Source organism: Mobula hypostoma, chromosome 18, assembly GCF_963921235.1.
Source record: "Mobula hypostoma chromosome 18, sMobHyp1.1, whole genome shotgun sequence".
NCBI classification, from domain to species: Eukaryota; Metazoa; Chordata; class Chondrichthyes; order Myliobatiformes; family Myliobatidae; genus Mobula; species Mobula hypostoma.
In genome coordinates, this window is record NC_086114.1 from 53,323,644 (window position 1) to 53,338,875 (window position 15,232).

Below are 15,232 nucleotides of genomic sequence, written 5' to 3' on the forward strand. Positions count from 1 at the left end.
CACCCTAACCTACACTTTATCCTCCCATCTCTGGCCATCCTAGTACCCTATCCTGTTTATCCATCATATCCTATATATATAAAAAAGAACCCTGTACCCCTTAAGAAAGCTAAAAATACCCTAACCTGTGCTTTCTCACCCCTGCCCAGCAACCATGTCAGAATAGAAATAAAACACTAATTTATTCTTGTGGAACATCCCATACTAATGGAGTAGGTGCTGATGGAAATACCATAGGAAAACTTGGACTAGGGGAAAGAAATGAAAGAGGCGAGAAATGGATAGAATGGTGCAAGATGAATAATCAGGTCATTATGAATACCTACTTTAAAAACCATCCAAGACACTTGTGGACCTGGAAAAGTCCAGGTGATAACACTAGAAATCAAATTGACTTTATTACTATAAACCAAAGATTTCGAAACTCAGTGACTCAATGCAAAACATATCCAGGTGCAGACTGTAATAGTGACCATAACCCAGTAATATGTCATGTAAAAGTAAAACTTAAAAAACTAAAGAAGCAAAACCCTGAACAATCCCTTGACTACTCGCAATTAATTAAAAAAGAAAACTTAAGACAAAAATTTACAATTGAAGTAAGGAATAGATTTCAAAGTTGAGAAATAGAGTCTGTTGAAGATGATAGCAATCATGTAGAAATGAAGTTTAACTCTCTAAAGGATCTTTGGTAGAATCAGCAAAGTCAGTGATTCCTAAAAAAGAAAAAAGCACAGAATAAATGAATGACAGATGAAATCAAAAATCTAATGGAAGAAAGGAGACTGAAGAAAGCAAATCCTATGGAATATAAGTTCTTAGATTAAAAAAAGTTAAAAACTTATGTCAAAAAGCCAAAGAAGAATGGTTAAACCAGGAATGTGAGCAATTAGAAAGAATCCCTGTTACTGATCCAAAAAGGTTACATCAACAAATCAAGAATATCACTGGTTAAAAAGCTCCTCTGTTCTTCAGGTGGATGTTTGAAAGCAAAGGACGGTACCATTATCATGGAAAAAGATGAGATTATGAGCAGATGGACTGAGTCTATTCAGGAATTGTTTGAAGACAATCGAGGCAAAAAACCAGAAATTAAGTACATTGAAGGTCCAAGTATTTTAAAATCTGAAGTTCGTAATGCAATAAATAAGATGAAGAAAGGAAAGGCAGCAGGTCCTGATGAATTAGTAATAGAACAAATTATCGCCCTTGAAGATTATGGAATTGAAAAATTTACTGATTTAATCAATGACATTTATGAGACTGGAGTAATACCAGAAGAGATGAAAAAAATCAGTATTTATCACTCTTCCTAAGAAACCTGGAGCAATAGAATGTGAATTACATAGGACCATAAGTTTAATGAGTCATATCACCAAGATACTTCTAAGAATTTTGATGACAAGAGCTAAAAGTAAGATACAAGCTGAAATAGGTAAAGAACAACGTGGTTTTGTGAAAGACAAAGGTACAAGAAACGCAATATTGATGTTAAGGATACTATCAGAAGGAGCTATTCAATTCCAAAAAGATTTGTTTGTTTGTTTTATTAACTACACAAAAGCATTTGATAAAGTGAAGCACAAAAAGTTGTTTGAAATATTACAGGAATCTCTAGATCTAGATTCGAAAGACCTTTGCCTAATCAGAAATCTGAACTGGGAAAAAACTGCAGCTGAGAGAATAGATGGAGAAGTGAGTCAGTTTACAAAAATCAAGAGAGACGTTAGACAAGGGTGTGTTTTCTCCCCTGATTTGTTTAATGTGTACAGTGAAACAGAAAGTAAGAGACATCTTGGGAATCAAAGTTGGTGGTGAAAACATCAATAATTTAGATTAGATTAGATTATAAGGACACGCAGTCCTCTTTTATTGTCATTTAGTAATGCATGCATTAAGAAATGATACAATGTTCCTCCAGTATGATATCACAGAAACACAAGACAAACCAAGACTAAAAAAACTGACAAAAACCACATAATTATAACATATAGTTACCGCAAACTTGCTGATGCAGAACCCTGGAAGCACCCGACCACAGCCGACTCTTGAGTCCGTCCGAAAACTTTGAGCCTCCAACACCGAGCACCATCTCTGCCGAGCACTTCAACCCCGGCCCCAGCAACAGGCAATAGGCAAAGCCGAGGATTTGTGGCCTTTCCCTTTTGAGATTCTCGATCGCACATTTAGCAGCGGCAGCAAAGCAGGCATTTCAGAAGTTTCTCCACATGTTCCTCCGTGCTTCTCACGTCAGTCTCCATCAAATCAGGATTGTGCACAGTACCTACTTAGCAAATACCGATATCATTTCGGAGTGGCCGCGCGCGCTGCGTCGTGCCGCCATCTTCTCCTCCCCTTCTTCAGCTATGCAGATGATACTGTTAGTTGCAAGTATGGAGGAAGAACTACAAAACTTAATTGATATAGTTGTTGAAGAAAGATAGTGCAAAAATGGGTCTATCAGTTGCAAAAAGACAGAATGTATGGTGATATCCAAAAAGAAGAAGAATCCTATCCGCAGGCTGAGAATAAAGGGGGAAGACATAAAACAAGTACAGAACTTTTGCTACTTAGGAAGCTGGGTGACATCAGATGGCAGGTGCGATATGGACATCAAATGAAGAATAGGGATGGCAAAAGACACCTGTATGAGAATAAAGAGTATACTGACCAACACTAAACTAGGCATGACAACCCACCTCAGAGTACTGAAATGTTACATTTACCCAGTTATATTACATGGCTCAGAATGTTGAACAATATCTATTAACATGAGGAAATGAGTTGAAGCAGCAGAGATGTGGTTTTCGAGGAGGATGCAAAGAATATCATGGACGAAATGAATATCTAATGAGGATGTCATGAACAGAGCAAGCACAAAAAGAGAAATAATGTATGAGATCATGAAAAGGCAACGTGACTTCATTGGACATGTGATTAGGAAAGAGGAGTTAGAATGCACGGTAATTATGGGACAGATTGAAGTAAAGAAAGCAAGAGAAAGACAAAGACAAATGATGATGGCGACAGCAGCCAGGGAACTGGAAATGAATACCAATGAATTGATCCACTTGACCCAAAACAGGAGTGTGTGGGCCATGGCAGTCAAAGCTCAAACTGAGCACGGCACCTGATGATGATGAATGTGTGAAAGGATCCATTCATTCAAGTTTGCCTAACAGAAGGTGGCTCATCTACTTCATTTTGTCTGCCAGCATTAATACATAAAATTAACATTCTAGAAACTTGTCATTTGCTCCAATTGTATTTGATCATACATTATCTTGATACAGGGGACTGTTCAGCCTATTGAATCTAAAGCAGCCCACAGAATAATGCCTTTTCCCCTTCGCCAATTATTTCCCTGTAACCTATTCTCTCACAAGCCAATCAACTTCAGCCTGACTTTTATTTCCACTACCACCCACTCTGCTGGAGGTAAATTAACCTACCAGTAGCCCTTCTTTGGAATGGGAAAGCAACGTACACAGTCATGGACAGGTAGGCATGCGTGTAGCAGCAGGGGCTGGAATTGAAGACGGGTTGCTGTAGCTGGGATGTAGCAGCAGTGCCACACCACCGCCTGCACCAGAGCTTGTGCTTCACTATTCTCCAGTGCCCTTCATCACAGCCTGTCGGTCTGACCAGCTTTCCAACAAGCACCTCTGTAGAGGGATGGGTATGTATCGTTTCCTGCTCCAGTGAAACAAACTTGAGCTGCCCTCATTGCTGCTCTTGTTCCTTTCTTTATGTGTTACAGCTGCTTGAGAAACGTAGGAAGCCCCTTGGCATGTTGTACCATGTCCTAGTCACGCCTATTTCCGTAATCTCCTTCCCAAGCTCTCCTCTTCCTTTGTGGCTCATTTTCATTAGTCTGCCTTCAGCTGGACCCTCAACTTCCCAACCTTTGAGCTCAGGAATTTCTTTTTAATCCTTTGAAGATGATTTTTAAAAGCCTGTTCAACCCAGGTATTTGTGTTTGATCTTAATCTCTGCATGACTGTTGGATTTCATTTGAAAATACAACTGAGATCCTTTAGATATTACTATGTTCAAGGTGCTGTATAAATTATTCCTGTAAATCCCTCCCAGTTACCTATTCAGCTGATGCGATAACACCACCTGGTGTGAATGAGTTCTAACTTTGATTTATCTGTAATTCCTTCAGCTTTGATGCACTGGTGATGAGATTTGAGGCTCCTGATTCCAGGAACCGATGGGACAGCCCGTTGTTCACCATTCAGAAAGATGATACCCTCCCGTTTGAGGCAATAAGCGATGCAATCTTCCACAGGAAAGCCCCACCACCCAACCAGTCAACGTTAAGTGTAAGTGAGGACAGCGAGAAAACGTGTACAATAGAATGTTTGTCCAGTGTTGGCTTGGACACCCCTTGAATTCTAGATTCATTTCTAGAAAACTGTTACATGCAAACCTAGAATATTCATTAGAGTATTGGAGTGTTCTCATTTTCTTTGAGTACTTTTGTGAATAAAACATAAAAATATTGATGAGCGGAGGAAGAATGATTAAAAGGGAGTTTGATCACTCATTTGGCTAATTTCCTTCAACTGTTGAACGACAGTTACAACTCATATTAGATGACCAGTGTTTCCAAAGCTGGGGTGAAGGTAGTGAGGGTGTCGCCTGATGTGAAAATGATTATAGCAATGAGATTATTCTCAAAAATAGTTATTTGGTAGAAGTATTCTTAGATTAGAAGTTTGACCACAGGGCGCACATTTAAGTAACTAGCAAAATTATCCAAGGGTGGATTTGATTTTTGACAATATGAGTTTTGATCTATAGTTTATTGCTTGAAATCTAGTAATTTTATTTGTAATTGGATACAGAAGTAAAGTGGGGGAATATTCCAGACCCACAATAAAGAATCTTAAACTGTAGTAAATTTTTCCCAGGGTGAAGGTTTAAAAGTGAAACCTTTTGCAGATTAAACATTCAGTTAGGGCAGATGAGAGGCCTGTCGATACTTGAGTCCAGTACTCAAGTAAAATTTAATGTCTTCTGCAAATTTTTTTTAGCAACCACTTTCCTCTGCAAACTTCATGTACGAGTTGGACAGGGTCACACAGGAAATACTGATGGTGAGTTATTGTCTTGTTCTCTGGTCGGAAGGGACTTAGTGTCATAGTTTCTTGCACAGAAACCGGCCATGAGCCCATCTCATCCACGTCAGCGCATAATATCCTGATTCCATTTGACCGTGTCTTTACACCTTTCCTGTTCAAGTGGCTGTCTAAATGTCGTAATTGTATCTGTCTCCATCACTTCCTCTGGCAGTCTATTCCATCCTCTCGTGGAAAAACATTGTTTTACAATATTATCATACCCCTTTCTAACTCGCCATCCTTCAAAACCTGGTGAATATTTATTTAGCGATACAGTGTAGATTCAGCCCTTCGAGCCACGACGCCCAGGCAACGCCACAACCCTGATTAACCCTAGCTCAATCACAGGACAATTTACAAAACCAGTTAACCTTCCTGGTGCACCTTTGGACAGTGAGAGGACAACAGTGCACCTGGGAAAACCCACACATTTCACGTGGAGGACGTACAGAAACTCCTTACAGAATGGCGTAAGAATTGAACTCTGGAACGCCCCAAACTATAATAGCTTCACGCTAACCACTACGCTACCTTGGCGCCCAATACTGACAAAATACTTCATCAATACTAAATGCCAATATCCGACGTATACTTTCTTATTTCTGATTAAACCTTAATTCTTTTGTTCACCAAGATTCCCTAAACTCTCCATTTTACTTTGCTTCTTACCCTTATGGGGACACACTGACTCTCAGCTCCTACTACACCATTTTTAAACATTTCCCATTTATTGGCTATTGTTTTTTCCTCTAAAAGCTGCTTTCAGTCTATTTTTGCCAGGTCCTGTTTTGTGAAATTAGCCCCCAGCCCCGATTTAAGACTTTAACTCTAGGGCCAATCTGATCTTTTTCCATGATACTTTGAAACTTGCAGAACTATGGTCTCTGTTACCAAAGACACTCGCACAGCCTGTCTCTCCTCATTACCAAAGATAAGACTGAGTGCAGCCACTTCCCATGCAGGACTCTCTACTTAATGCCTTAAAACCACCCCTGCTGAAGACGGGTAAAAAATCCTTCCCTTCTGTGGCCCTTACACGAAGACAATCTCAGTCAATATAAAGCATGTTATACTATACTGCACTATGGTTTAGGCATTCCTACTGTGATTGCCTACATGTGTTGTAGTATTTCCCGTTGACTGTTGGGAAGCCTATCATGTAATGCCGTACAAGGGATCACCTGTTTGTTATTTTGAAGTTCTAGTTGTATATAATCTCATTGGCCAATCTCTCCATGATGTCCTACCTGAGAACTGTCGTGATAATGCCCAGCCACATACGCCAGAGATAGATAATAAACAGGTGCTCGTGAATCTTTTGTTCTTAGGCAGTCTTTGCCCTCTTGATGTTTAAGATGAGGTTCTTCCTGGCTGTTCTGTCACCGGATATGAAGTCCCAGGCTTTTGTTAGGGAGATCAGCAGTGCAAAGTCCCCTCACCTTTTGTACCCTCCTCTGGCACCTCTGAAAAATCTGCATCTGGATCACAGAGCTACCAGTACTCCCCTTCCCTCAACCACATTCCTGTGATTGCAACAATATCATCATCCCCCATGCTGATCCGCACTCTCAGCTCAATCATTTTATCTGTGCAGATCCTTGCAAATGTGGTCACACCTCTCACCACTCCCACCTATCTCTGCCCACTGGACTTGCCTGTTCTATTTCCTCTACTTACCTTGTTATTCTGGGTCCACCCACCATCTCACCAGATATAACTCTCCCGGATGGCACTAGCAACCTTGCAAGGATGTTGATCCTTCCACTTTAGGTGCAACTTGTTCTTCTTCCACGGCTCAGCCTCCCCAGAAGAGATCCCAGTGATCAAAATACCTGAAGCTCTTGCCCTTACTCCAGCTTGGGAGACACTAATTCAGCTGTGTTCCTGTTTCTGTACTCTCTAGCACCCATGGGGAGGGAGCAGTGATTGTGCATCCTGACTGTCTGAGATCTGATGGTTAGGCAATCTGATGCAACACCCCATTGCACAATGGTGTATTCAGACTGAGCAGTAGGAGTTTGTTCACCACGATCTGTGGGACAATAGTGTTCAAAGCTGAGCTGAAATCTAGAAACGGCATTCTGACATGTGTCCTTTTCTAGGTATATCAGGGCCAAGTGCATGACAGATGCTATGGCATCTGTTGTAGAGCAGTTCTGTCAGTAAGTACATTAGTGAGAGCCCAATGTGGCTGAAATGGAGTTTTTGATAATTACCATTACCGGCCATTCAAAGCACTTCATGATGATTGACGTCACTGCTTCTGGGTGTTAGTCATTTAGATCTGAAGGTGTAGAGTTCTTTGCTAAAGAGATGATGGTGACTGATTTGAAGCATGTGGGGACAGCAGCCTGGATGAGTGAAGTGTTGAAGATGTCAGTGAGCACACTCGGTCTGGGATGTTGTCTGGCTCGGACTCCTTATGGGGGTTGACTTTCTGCAGAGTCTTTCTCACGTCTGCTGCTGTTAGACCATGGCTGCTCACCTGGGGGCGGTAAGTGGTGCCTTTTATGGCCAGTGTTGTGTTGCATGTGTCGACGTGTGCATTAATGCTGTTTAGAGCGCTAGGAGAGAGACATCACTGGTACAGTTGACCCCTGTTTTCTTTGCATAGTTAATAATGTCCTTAATGCCCAGCCACATACGCCAGAGATAGATAATAAACAGGTGCTCATGAATCTTTTGTTCTTAGGCAGTCTTTGCCCTCTTGATGTTTAAGATGAGGTTCTTCCTGGCTGTTCTGTCACCGGATATGAAGTCCCAGGCTTTTGTTAGGGAGAGCACCTATGCTTTCAACCGGGGCTTCTCGTTGGGCCATGAGATGACCGTCAGTCTGTTCAAAACCGTCCTGAAGCATAGAGATTGCCTCGTTAGACCATATAGTAATGATCTTCTTGACTGCAAGTGTGCAGCAGTGATCAGGGATAGTTGACCTCTCCCTGATCTCTCACATTTCACAGGAAAAGTACACCACTCCACTGACCGTCATCCACCTGGAGTCTGGCCATCGGTATTCTGGTTCCACCGCTGGTTCAGACATAACTTTTGTCAGCCTAATTTCAAATTTCCTGCATCGCTGCGGCAACCCATCGCCACTGTTTTGGTGGTACCATTAGCAGAATTGGCTGTTGGCACGGTCTTTAAAAGAATTTATTTTTCTAACCTATGCTTATCTAGCCCCGGTCATGTCTTCATTGAATAAAGGAAGGGCTTCTTCTGTAAAGTGTAAACATCATATGTCATCTATACAAGATAAAACTCAACAGTGGCATGTCTGTAAAAAGGATATGCGCCTTGTAAAACATTGGTTCTTCCACAGTTTATGATATGATGTTGAAGAATTATCATGATGTAGCACATAAGACTTGAAAAAGGATTTTGTCACCAATTTACTGTGAGAGACTTTACTCTTTAAGGAACAGAAATAAAAACATGTATTAACCCTTTATGTGATCACGGGGAGCTGTTGTCTTACAACTCGGCCAATGTCAGGTTACATCTTAAATTTATACAGTAAATTTTGGGCAATAGCCAACAGCTATTACATACTTGGTCAGCGATTTCAAGAAGCACTTGTTAGGTATCAGCAAGTCTACTGATGTTCCTGTGCAATACACAAAATTAGAAATGCATGTCTACAGTTTCTTTTTGCTATTTGCTAGACAATCTCGAGAAAAGGTTAACAATACCTCAATGCTGGCATGATCTACATCTAGCTATTGTTAGCTTGCACAAGCAAGGCAGTATCTGCCTCTTATCCTGTCACCCTCATGATCCAAGTCTTGAGCAATAGTTAAGCTTGACAACAAAATGTAATTCAAAATTTTATTTTCTTAATTTTCTTCCACATATGAAGAAACAAAAAGAAAAGTTGCTCCAGTTCTTTGCTGACAGTGAATCAAAAAAGCAGGTGTGCATAAAGAAAACCATGAAAGCTGGAAGATGTTCACAACTAGATAAATTTCTTGAAGTGATTTAAACTCTCTCAGCAAAGGTGTAGAACTGTCAGGAGAAATGGTGAAGGAACAAGCAAAATTATTTCATGAAGAATTAGGGCTGGATTATGAGTGTGAATACAGTGAAGGGTGGCTTCACCGTTTCAGGCACAAAATTTCGTGCAGTCAGCATATGGTGAAAAAAGGGTCAGCAGACAAGAAAGCAGTTGCTGAGATTGATGAGTTTGCTAAGTCAGTTTCTGATGAAAACTTAAGTCCTGAGCAGGCCTACAATGTGGGCAAAACTGCCTTGTATTGTCGTTGTACTCCCAAGATAAACACTGCAGAATCACCAACGGGTTAGAAAGCTTCTAAAGATCGTGTCACTGAATCGAGCTGCTCCAACACTTTTTTTTCTTCATTATCCAACTTGTACTATTTACAGGGTACTTTAAAGGTAGGGTGAGGTGATCATCAAGTGGGTTAGAGGTGTTTATTTAATCCTAACCTAACCACTTGCGATTCGACAGATTCACTGCACAGGTCCCAATCACTCTGGATTTGTGGTGGCCATGCTGTATTATGTTTAGAAGAAAAGACCTTATCTTGATTTAATCATGCCCCTTGACCTTTTTGCTGAATTCTCCTTCGTCAAATATTTTGCACTTCAACCTCAAAACAGCCTTTCTCAAGGTGGCCACTCCCTGTAGTGATCGCCTCCCTTTGCAGCGACACCAGACTGTCAACAGGAAGAATAAGTTATGTGTTCTTTTTAAACTCCTCAAACTCCCCTTTAATGAGTGTTGCTGCTACATTAGTGACTGCTTTTCCATAAGTGCTTTGGCTGTAAATTGCTCGGGGACTTGCTGGGCCGTGAAAGTCACTACATAATAATTGTCATATTCTTTCACAGTCATACTCACTGCCTCTGTGCTGTCCCCAGTACTGTTTGTCACACCCCCCCTCAACTATTCTGTCTTCTGTCCTGTGGGAGTTGGATTAAATCTTGAGGCAGGCACAATTATAGCATTTAAAAGACAAGTTTAGAGGAACAAGAGCCAAACACAGTCAAATGGGACTGGCTTAAATAGGCACATTAATTGGCATGGACAAGTTGGGCAAAGCCCCTGTATGGCTCAGTGACTGAATTCCATTGCCTAGTAAGCAAGTGGATGTCAGAGGTGAAATCAAGAATTCTTCACTTGGCCGTTGATTTGCACACTCTTAGAATTCTAGTTTCGGTTAATAAATGACTTCCATTCAACAAGCAAGTTTCTTCTTAGGGTGGGTGTCAGTGGGAGACAGATACAGAGCGAAGCTGTTGGCCCAAGGTCAGAGTTCATGCCCTCCCAACTGTACCGATGTGCATACTTTCCCATACTGTCATTATCTACATTTCACAGATGTCAGAGCAGGATTACAAATCAGTGGCAATTCTGGGGCAGTGTTGTGCAGAAAGCCAATGCTCAGACTACCCCCACCCCCCCCCCCCGGGCTAATATTACAACATGCTACTGGCTGGGCAGAGGAGAATAGGATCTGTATTTAATGCAGCCCAGGATGATGGGGTAAAAATGTAACTTGTATTCTACCTAACCTCTCCCCCGACTTCCCAAAACATTTCTCAGTACTGTGGTTTAAAATGTGAGTTTTCTTAAAACCTAACTTTAAAATATTGTTCATGTACCTCAGGCGGTATTAAATGCACAGAAGACAAGTGTACCAGGAGACCTGATCACTGTACCGGGAGCCAACATGAAAATATCCTTTTAAATCTCAAAGGTTGGCCTAAATAGGGAGCAGTTGTATTGCTGTTCAAAAGGTTGGACTTGGTATGCTGATACTCCCTTGAATCCAGGGATGGTGCAATTGAGCTGTTGAGGACTTGATGGAGAAATTTTCTCTGGTAAGTGAGTCTGAAACCTAGTCATTACCTACTGAACATTTAAAGGTTTGGATATAGAGTAGAAGTGAAGAGGATGTTTCCAATAGGAGAGTTTAGGACCAGAAGACACAGCCTCATATAAAAGGCTATGCCTTTAGAACTGAGATGAGGAGCAATTTCTTCAGCCAGAGGAACTCATTTCTACATCTGAGTGGAGACCAAGTCATTGGGTACACTTAAAGCAGAGGCTGATAGGCTCTGGATTGGTAATGGCAAAAAGAAAGGTTATGGGGAGAGACAGGAGAATAGGGTTGTGAGGGGAAAATAACTCACCAATAATCAAATGGCAGAGCAGACTCGAAGAGCCAAAAAGCCTAATTCTGGTGCTGTCTTATGGCCTGAACCGTAGGTGAAGGCTGAAATGAGACAAAAAGCTGAAATACTCAGCAGTTCAGGCAACTTCTGTGGGAAGAAAAACCATTAATATTTTACATTTGAGAAGGGTCTTCAGACTGGGACAGTAACAATTTCTCTGTCCATAGATGCTGCCTGACTTGCTGAGTGTTTCCAGCATCTTTTATTTTTACTTCAGATTTCTGTCATCGGTAGCTTGCTTTGATTTTGCTTTCAGTTAAATGAAGGATTCCTAATTGCCAAAGGGTGGGGAAACTCTGAAGGATGTGATGTAAGCACCATTGTTACTTTCTTTCAACGGTGTTGCTTTGGAAGACATTTATATTCATTTGAATACTCATTAGTGATTCTGTTAAATGTCCTTAACTCTCAACACATAGAACTGACACGCAGCCTTCACATGGCAGAACTGCGCAAACTGAGACGCCAGTTCATCAGCTACACCAAGATGCACCCCACTGAAAACATTGGGCAAATTGCAAATATGTTTGTACAGTATATTAATCGAAGCTTGCATTGACAAACAATTGAAAACTATGAATTGTGACTTGCATTTTTTAAATTAAAAATATTTTTGTCTTGAGCCTTTTGTTTCTGGCTGGTATCTTGCGTGGCTAAAGGAAGATCATAGGAATAGACCCTTCAGCCCACTAAATCTATGCCAGCCATTACACTCTCCCTCGATGTCTAAAAAAACAAAAGAGCTGATTTTGGATTACAGGAGGAACGGAGACAGGCTCACCCTGATCAACATCAATGGGACTATGGTTGGGAGGGTGAGCAGTTTCAAGTTCCCAGGTATATGCATCGTTGATGATCTCACCTGGACTGTACACACTGGCTTTGTGGCAAAAAAAAGCACAAAAGTGTCTCTTTCACCTCAGGCAACTGAAGAAGTTTGGCATGAGCCCCCACATACTCATGACCTTCTACAGGGGCATCATTGAGAGCATCCTGACTGGCAGCTCTGTCATCACCTGGTACGGGAACTGCACCAACCTTGATCACTGGGCACTGCAGAGAGTGGTACGGACAGCCCAGCGAATCTGTGGATGTGATCTTTCCTCCATTGAGGACATATACAACAGCAGGTGCAGAAAGAAGGCCTGGAAGATCATCAGGGACACCGGTCACCCCAACCATAAACTTTCAGCTGCTTCCGTCTGGCAAACAGTACCGCAGAATTAAAGCCAGAACCAACAGGTTACAGGACAGCTTCTTTCTAGAAGACATTAGACTTCTAAATTCACATGTCTGTACATTGCAACGGAGTCATAACGCAAAGATTTTTACTCACTCGCGTTGTGGGATGGATGTAAGATTTAAATAAATTTAAATTCAACATTCATCCCCAACTTATTCCTTTCACAGGGGCAATTTACAGTGGCTAATTAAGCCCACGTTTTTTGGAATGTGGGAAGAGACCCGCACAGTCACAGGGAGAGTGTGTGGGCACGGTATGGTCACGGGGAGAGTGTGCGGGCACCGCACTGTCAATTAACACTTTTTGTTTGCAAATCTCATCTCTTGCACTGTTTTGGATGTGGTCATTTGCAACACAGGCACTCTGTGAATTTCCACAGAGAATCTATTTCGTCCTGACGAAGGGTCTCTGCCTGAAACGTCGACTGTACCTCTTCCTAGAGATGCTGCCTGGCCTGCTGCGTTCACCAGCAACTTTGATGCGTGTTGCTTGAATTTCCAGCATCTGCAGAATTCCTGTTGTTTGAATCTATTTCGGTTCTGTGTTCCACCTCAGGGGTGACAGAAGTCCCAGACAGCCTGGCTCTGGTTCTAGGACGGCTCAGTGCAACCTGTCACTTCATTCAGTCTCCCAGCCTGGCTGGTGCTTGTGGAAGTCGTTAACACCTTTTCAGAGATGAAACAATATCTTGAATTGTTTTTCTTCTTCTGTGGTGAGAGTAATTCAGAAATAACATTCTAAAATTCCATGATCTCAGACACTGCAAGTGGCAACAGTTTAAAGGCCACTGAAAACCTGTGCATTTTCCTTTTATTCTTACTGTCTCTAAAAGTGTTACAGCCCCTCTGACCCATTCCAATACAATTCTAAATTGTTACATTATTAATTTAGAATTTTGAGTAGAATTATTGAAAAAATATTAAACTGCTGATTCAAAAAAGAGGTATAATCTCAGCTTCCAACTCTTGGTCTGCCCCCTTTTACGTCATAGCTTTTCAAGTTAACTTGGAAGTTTTCTTTCACAGAAGCGTATGGCATAGAAACAGACCCTGCAGCACAGTGAGTGCTCTGACCATCAACCAACCAGTTTGTTTCATTTCATACATAATGGGAGCAGGAGTCGGCCGTCTGGCCTGTTGAGCCTGCTGTGCCATTCAATAAGATCATGGCTGATCTGGCCATGGACTCGTCTCCAGATACCCGCCTTTTCCCCATAACCTTTAGTTCCCCTGCAATGTAAAATCTGTCCAACCTTGTCTTAAATATATTTACTGATGTAGCCTCCACTACTTCATTGGGCAGAGAATTCTACAGATTCACTACCCTCTGGGAAAAACAGTTCCTCCTCATCTCCATCCTAAATCTACTTACCCGAATCTCGAGGCTATGTCTCCTAGTTCTAGTCTCACCTACTGGTGGAAACAACTTTCCTGCCTCTATCTTATCTACCCCTTTCATAATTTTATGTTTCTGTAAGATCCCTCATCCTTTCCTCTCCATTACCATCAGCTAGCCCCAGATTTGACCACTCACTTGCGCACTAGGGGCAATTTACAGTGACCAATTAACCTTCTGACCTATGCAATTCATGCATGTGCCGCCCCCTCCCCCTTTGCTGGAGTCCACGATTGAACCTGGGTACAGCTGCCCTCTTCCCCAACCCTCTCCCCTAATCCATTTGGTTTAAATTTTCTTGACTTCTCTAAGGGAAACAGGACTTTTCCATTTTAGGCTTCAATTAGTCTCATCAGTTTAAAACAAACCCCAGTGCAACTTCAGCAAATATTTTCGCCAATCTCAGCATGTTCAACAGTGCAGCCACATTGTTCTCATCAGATTACAAGATCCATATGCTGCTCAAGCTACCTGGTTATGGTTTTCACTCCCCTGCTCTTTTATCTCCCTGTAAATAAAAGAAAGAAAATTGTACAGGTTTCTAGTTCAGGGGGATTGAGTTCAAGAGCCACGAGGTAATGCAGTTGTATACAGCTCTGGTTAGATCACACTTGGGGTACTGTATTCAGTTCTGGTCATCTCATGGGAAGAATGTCGAGGGTGTAGAGGAGATTTACCAGGATGCTGTGAACTAGAGATCATGTCTTAGGACAGGTTGGGTGAGTTGGGGCTCTTTGGAGCGAAGGAGTATGAGAGGCAACTCGACAGAGGTGTACAAGTTGATAAGAGATCAGGTGGACAGCAGAAATGGCTAATACAAGGGGAGGTCATTAAAAAGTGATTGGAGGAAAGTAGAGGGTGAATGTCAGAGATACAGGGCAAAAGTATAAGCACATATATATAGCTAGTTTTTTTTTAATACAGAGAGTAGTTGTAATGAACACCCTGCCAGGGATGGTGGTAGAGGCAGGTACACTTGGGACATTTAAGAAGCATGGATGATAAAAAAAATCGAATGCTATGTAGATGGGAAGGGTTAGATTGATCTTAGAGTCGTTCATTAGGTCAGCACAACACCGTGGGCCGAAGGGCCTGTACTGTGCTGTAGTGTTCTATGACACGCACCATCTGGGACATGTCCTCTTGGTACTGGCATCAGGGAGGAGATACAGGGGCCTGAAGACCCACATTCAGGGATTCAAAAACAGCTTCTTCCCCTCCTGCATGGTTCATGAACACGGCTCTGGGTTTTTTTTTGCACCATTAATTT

The 15,232-nt window shown here is 41.8% G+C and overlaps 1 protein-coding gene across 3 annotated transcripts in view; it reads left to right on the forward strand.

The window, feature by feature from the left end:
• Nucleotides 1-15,232, forward strand: part of si:dkey-24l11.2 (uncharacterized protein LOC100034462 homolog) — a 102,043-nt gene that overhangs the window by 26,195 nt on the left and 60,616 nt on the right. For 2 of the 3 annotated variants that reach the window (XM_063070878.1, XM_063070879.1), the window contains exons 6-7: nucleotides 4,169-4,328; nucleotides 5,043-5,105. In XM_063070878.1, coding sequence (XP_062926948.1) covers nucleotides 4,169-4,328; nucleotides 5,043-5,105 — 223 coding nt within the window. Of the gene's footprint in view, nucleotides 1-4,168; nucleotides 4,329-5,042; nucleotides 5,106-10,937; nucleotides 10,971-15,232 lie in introns of those variants that run through there. The other variant, XM_063070880.1, reaches the window with a different exon arrangement.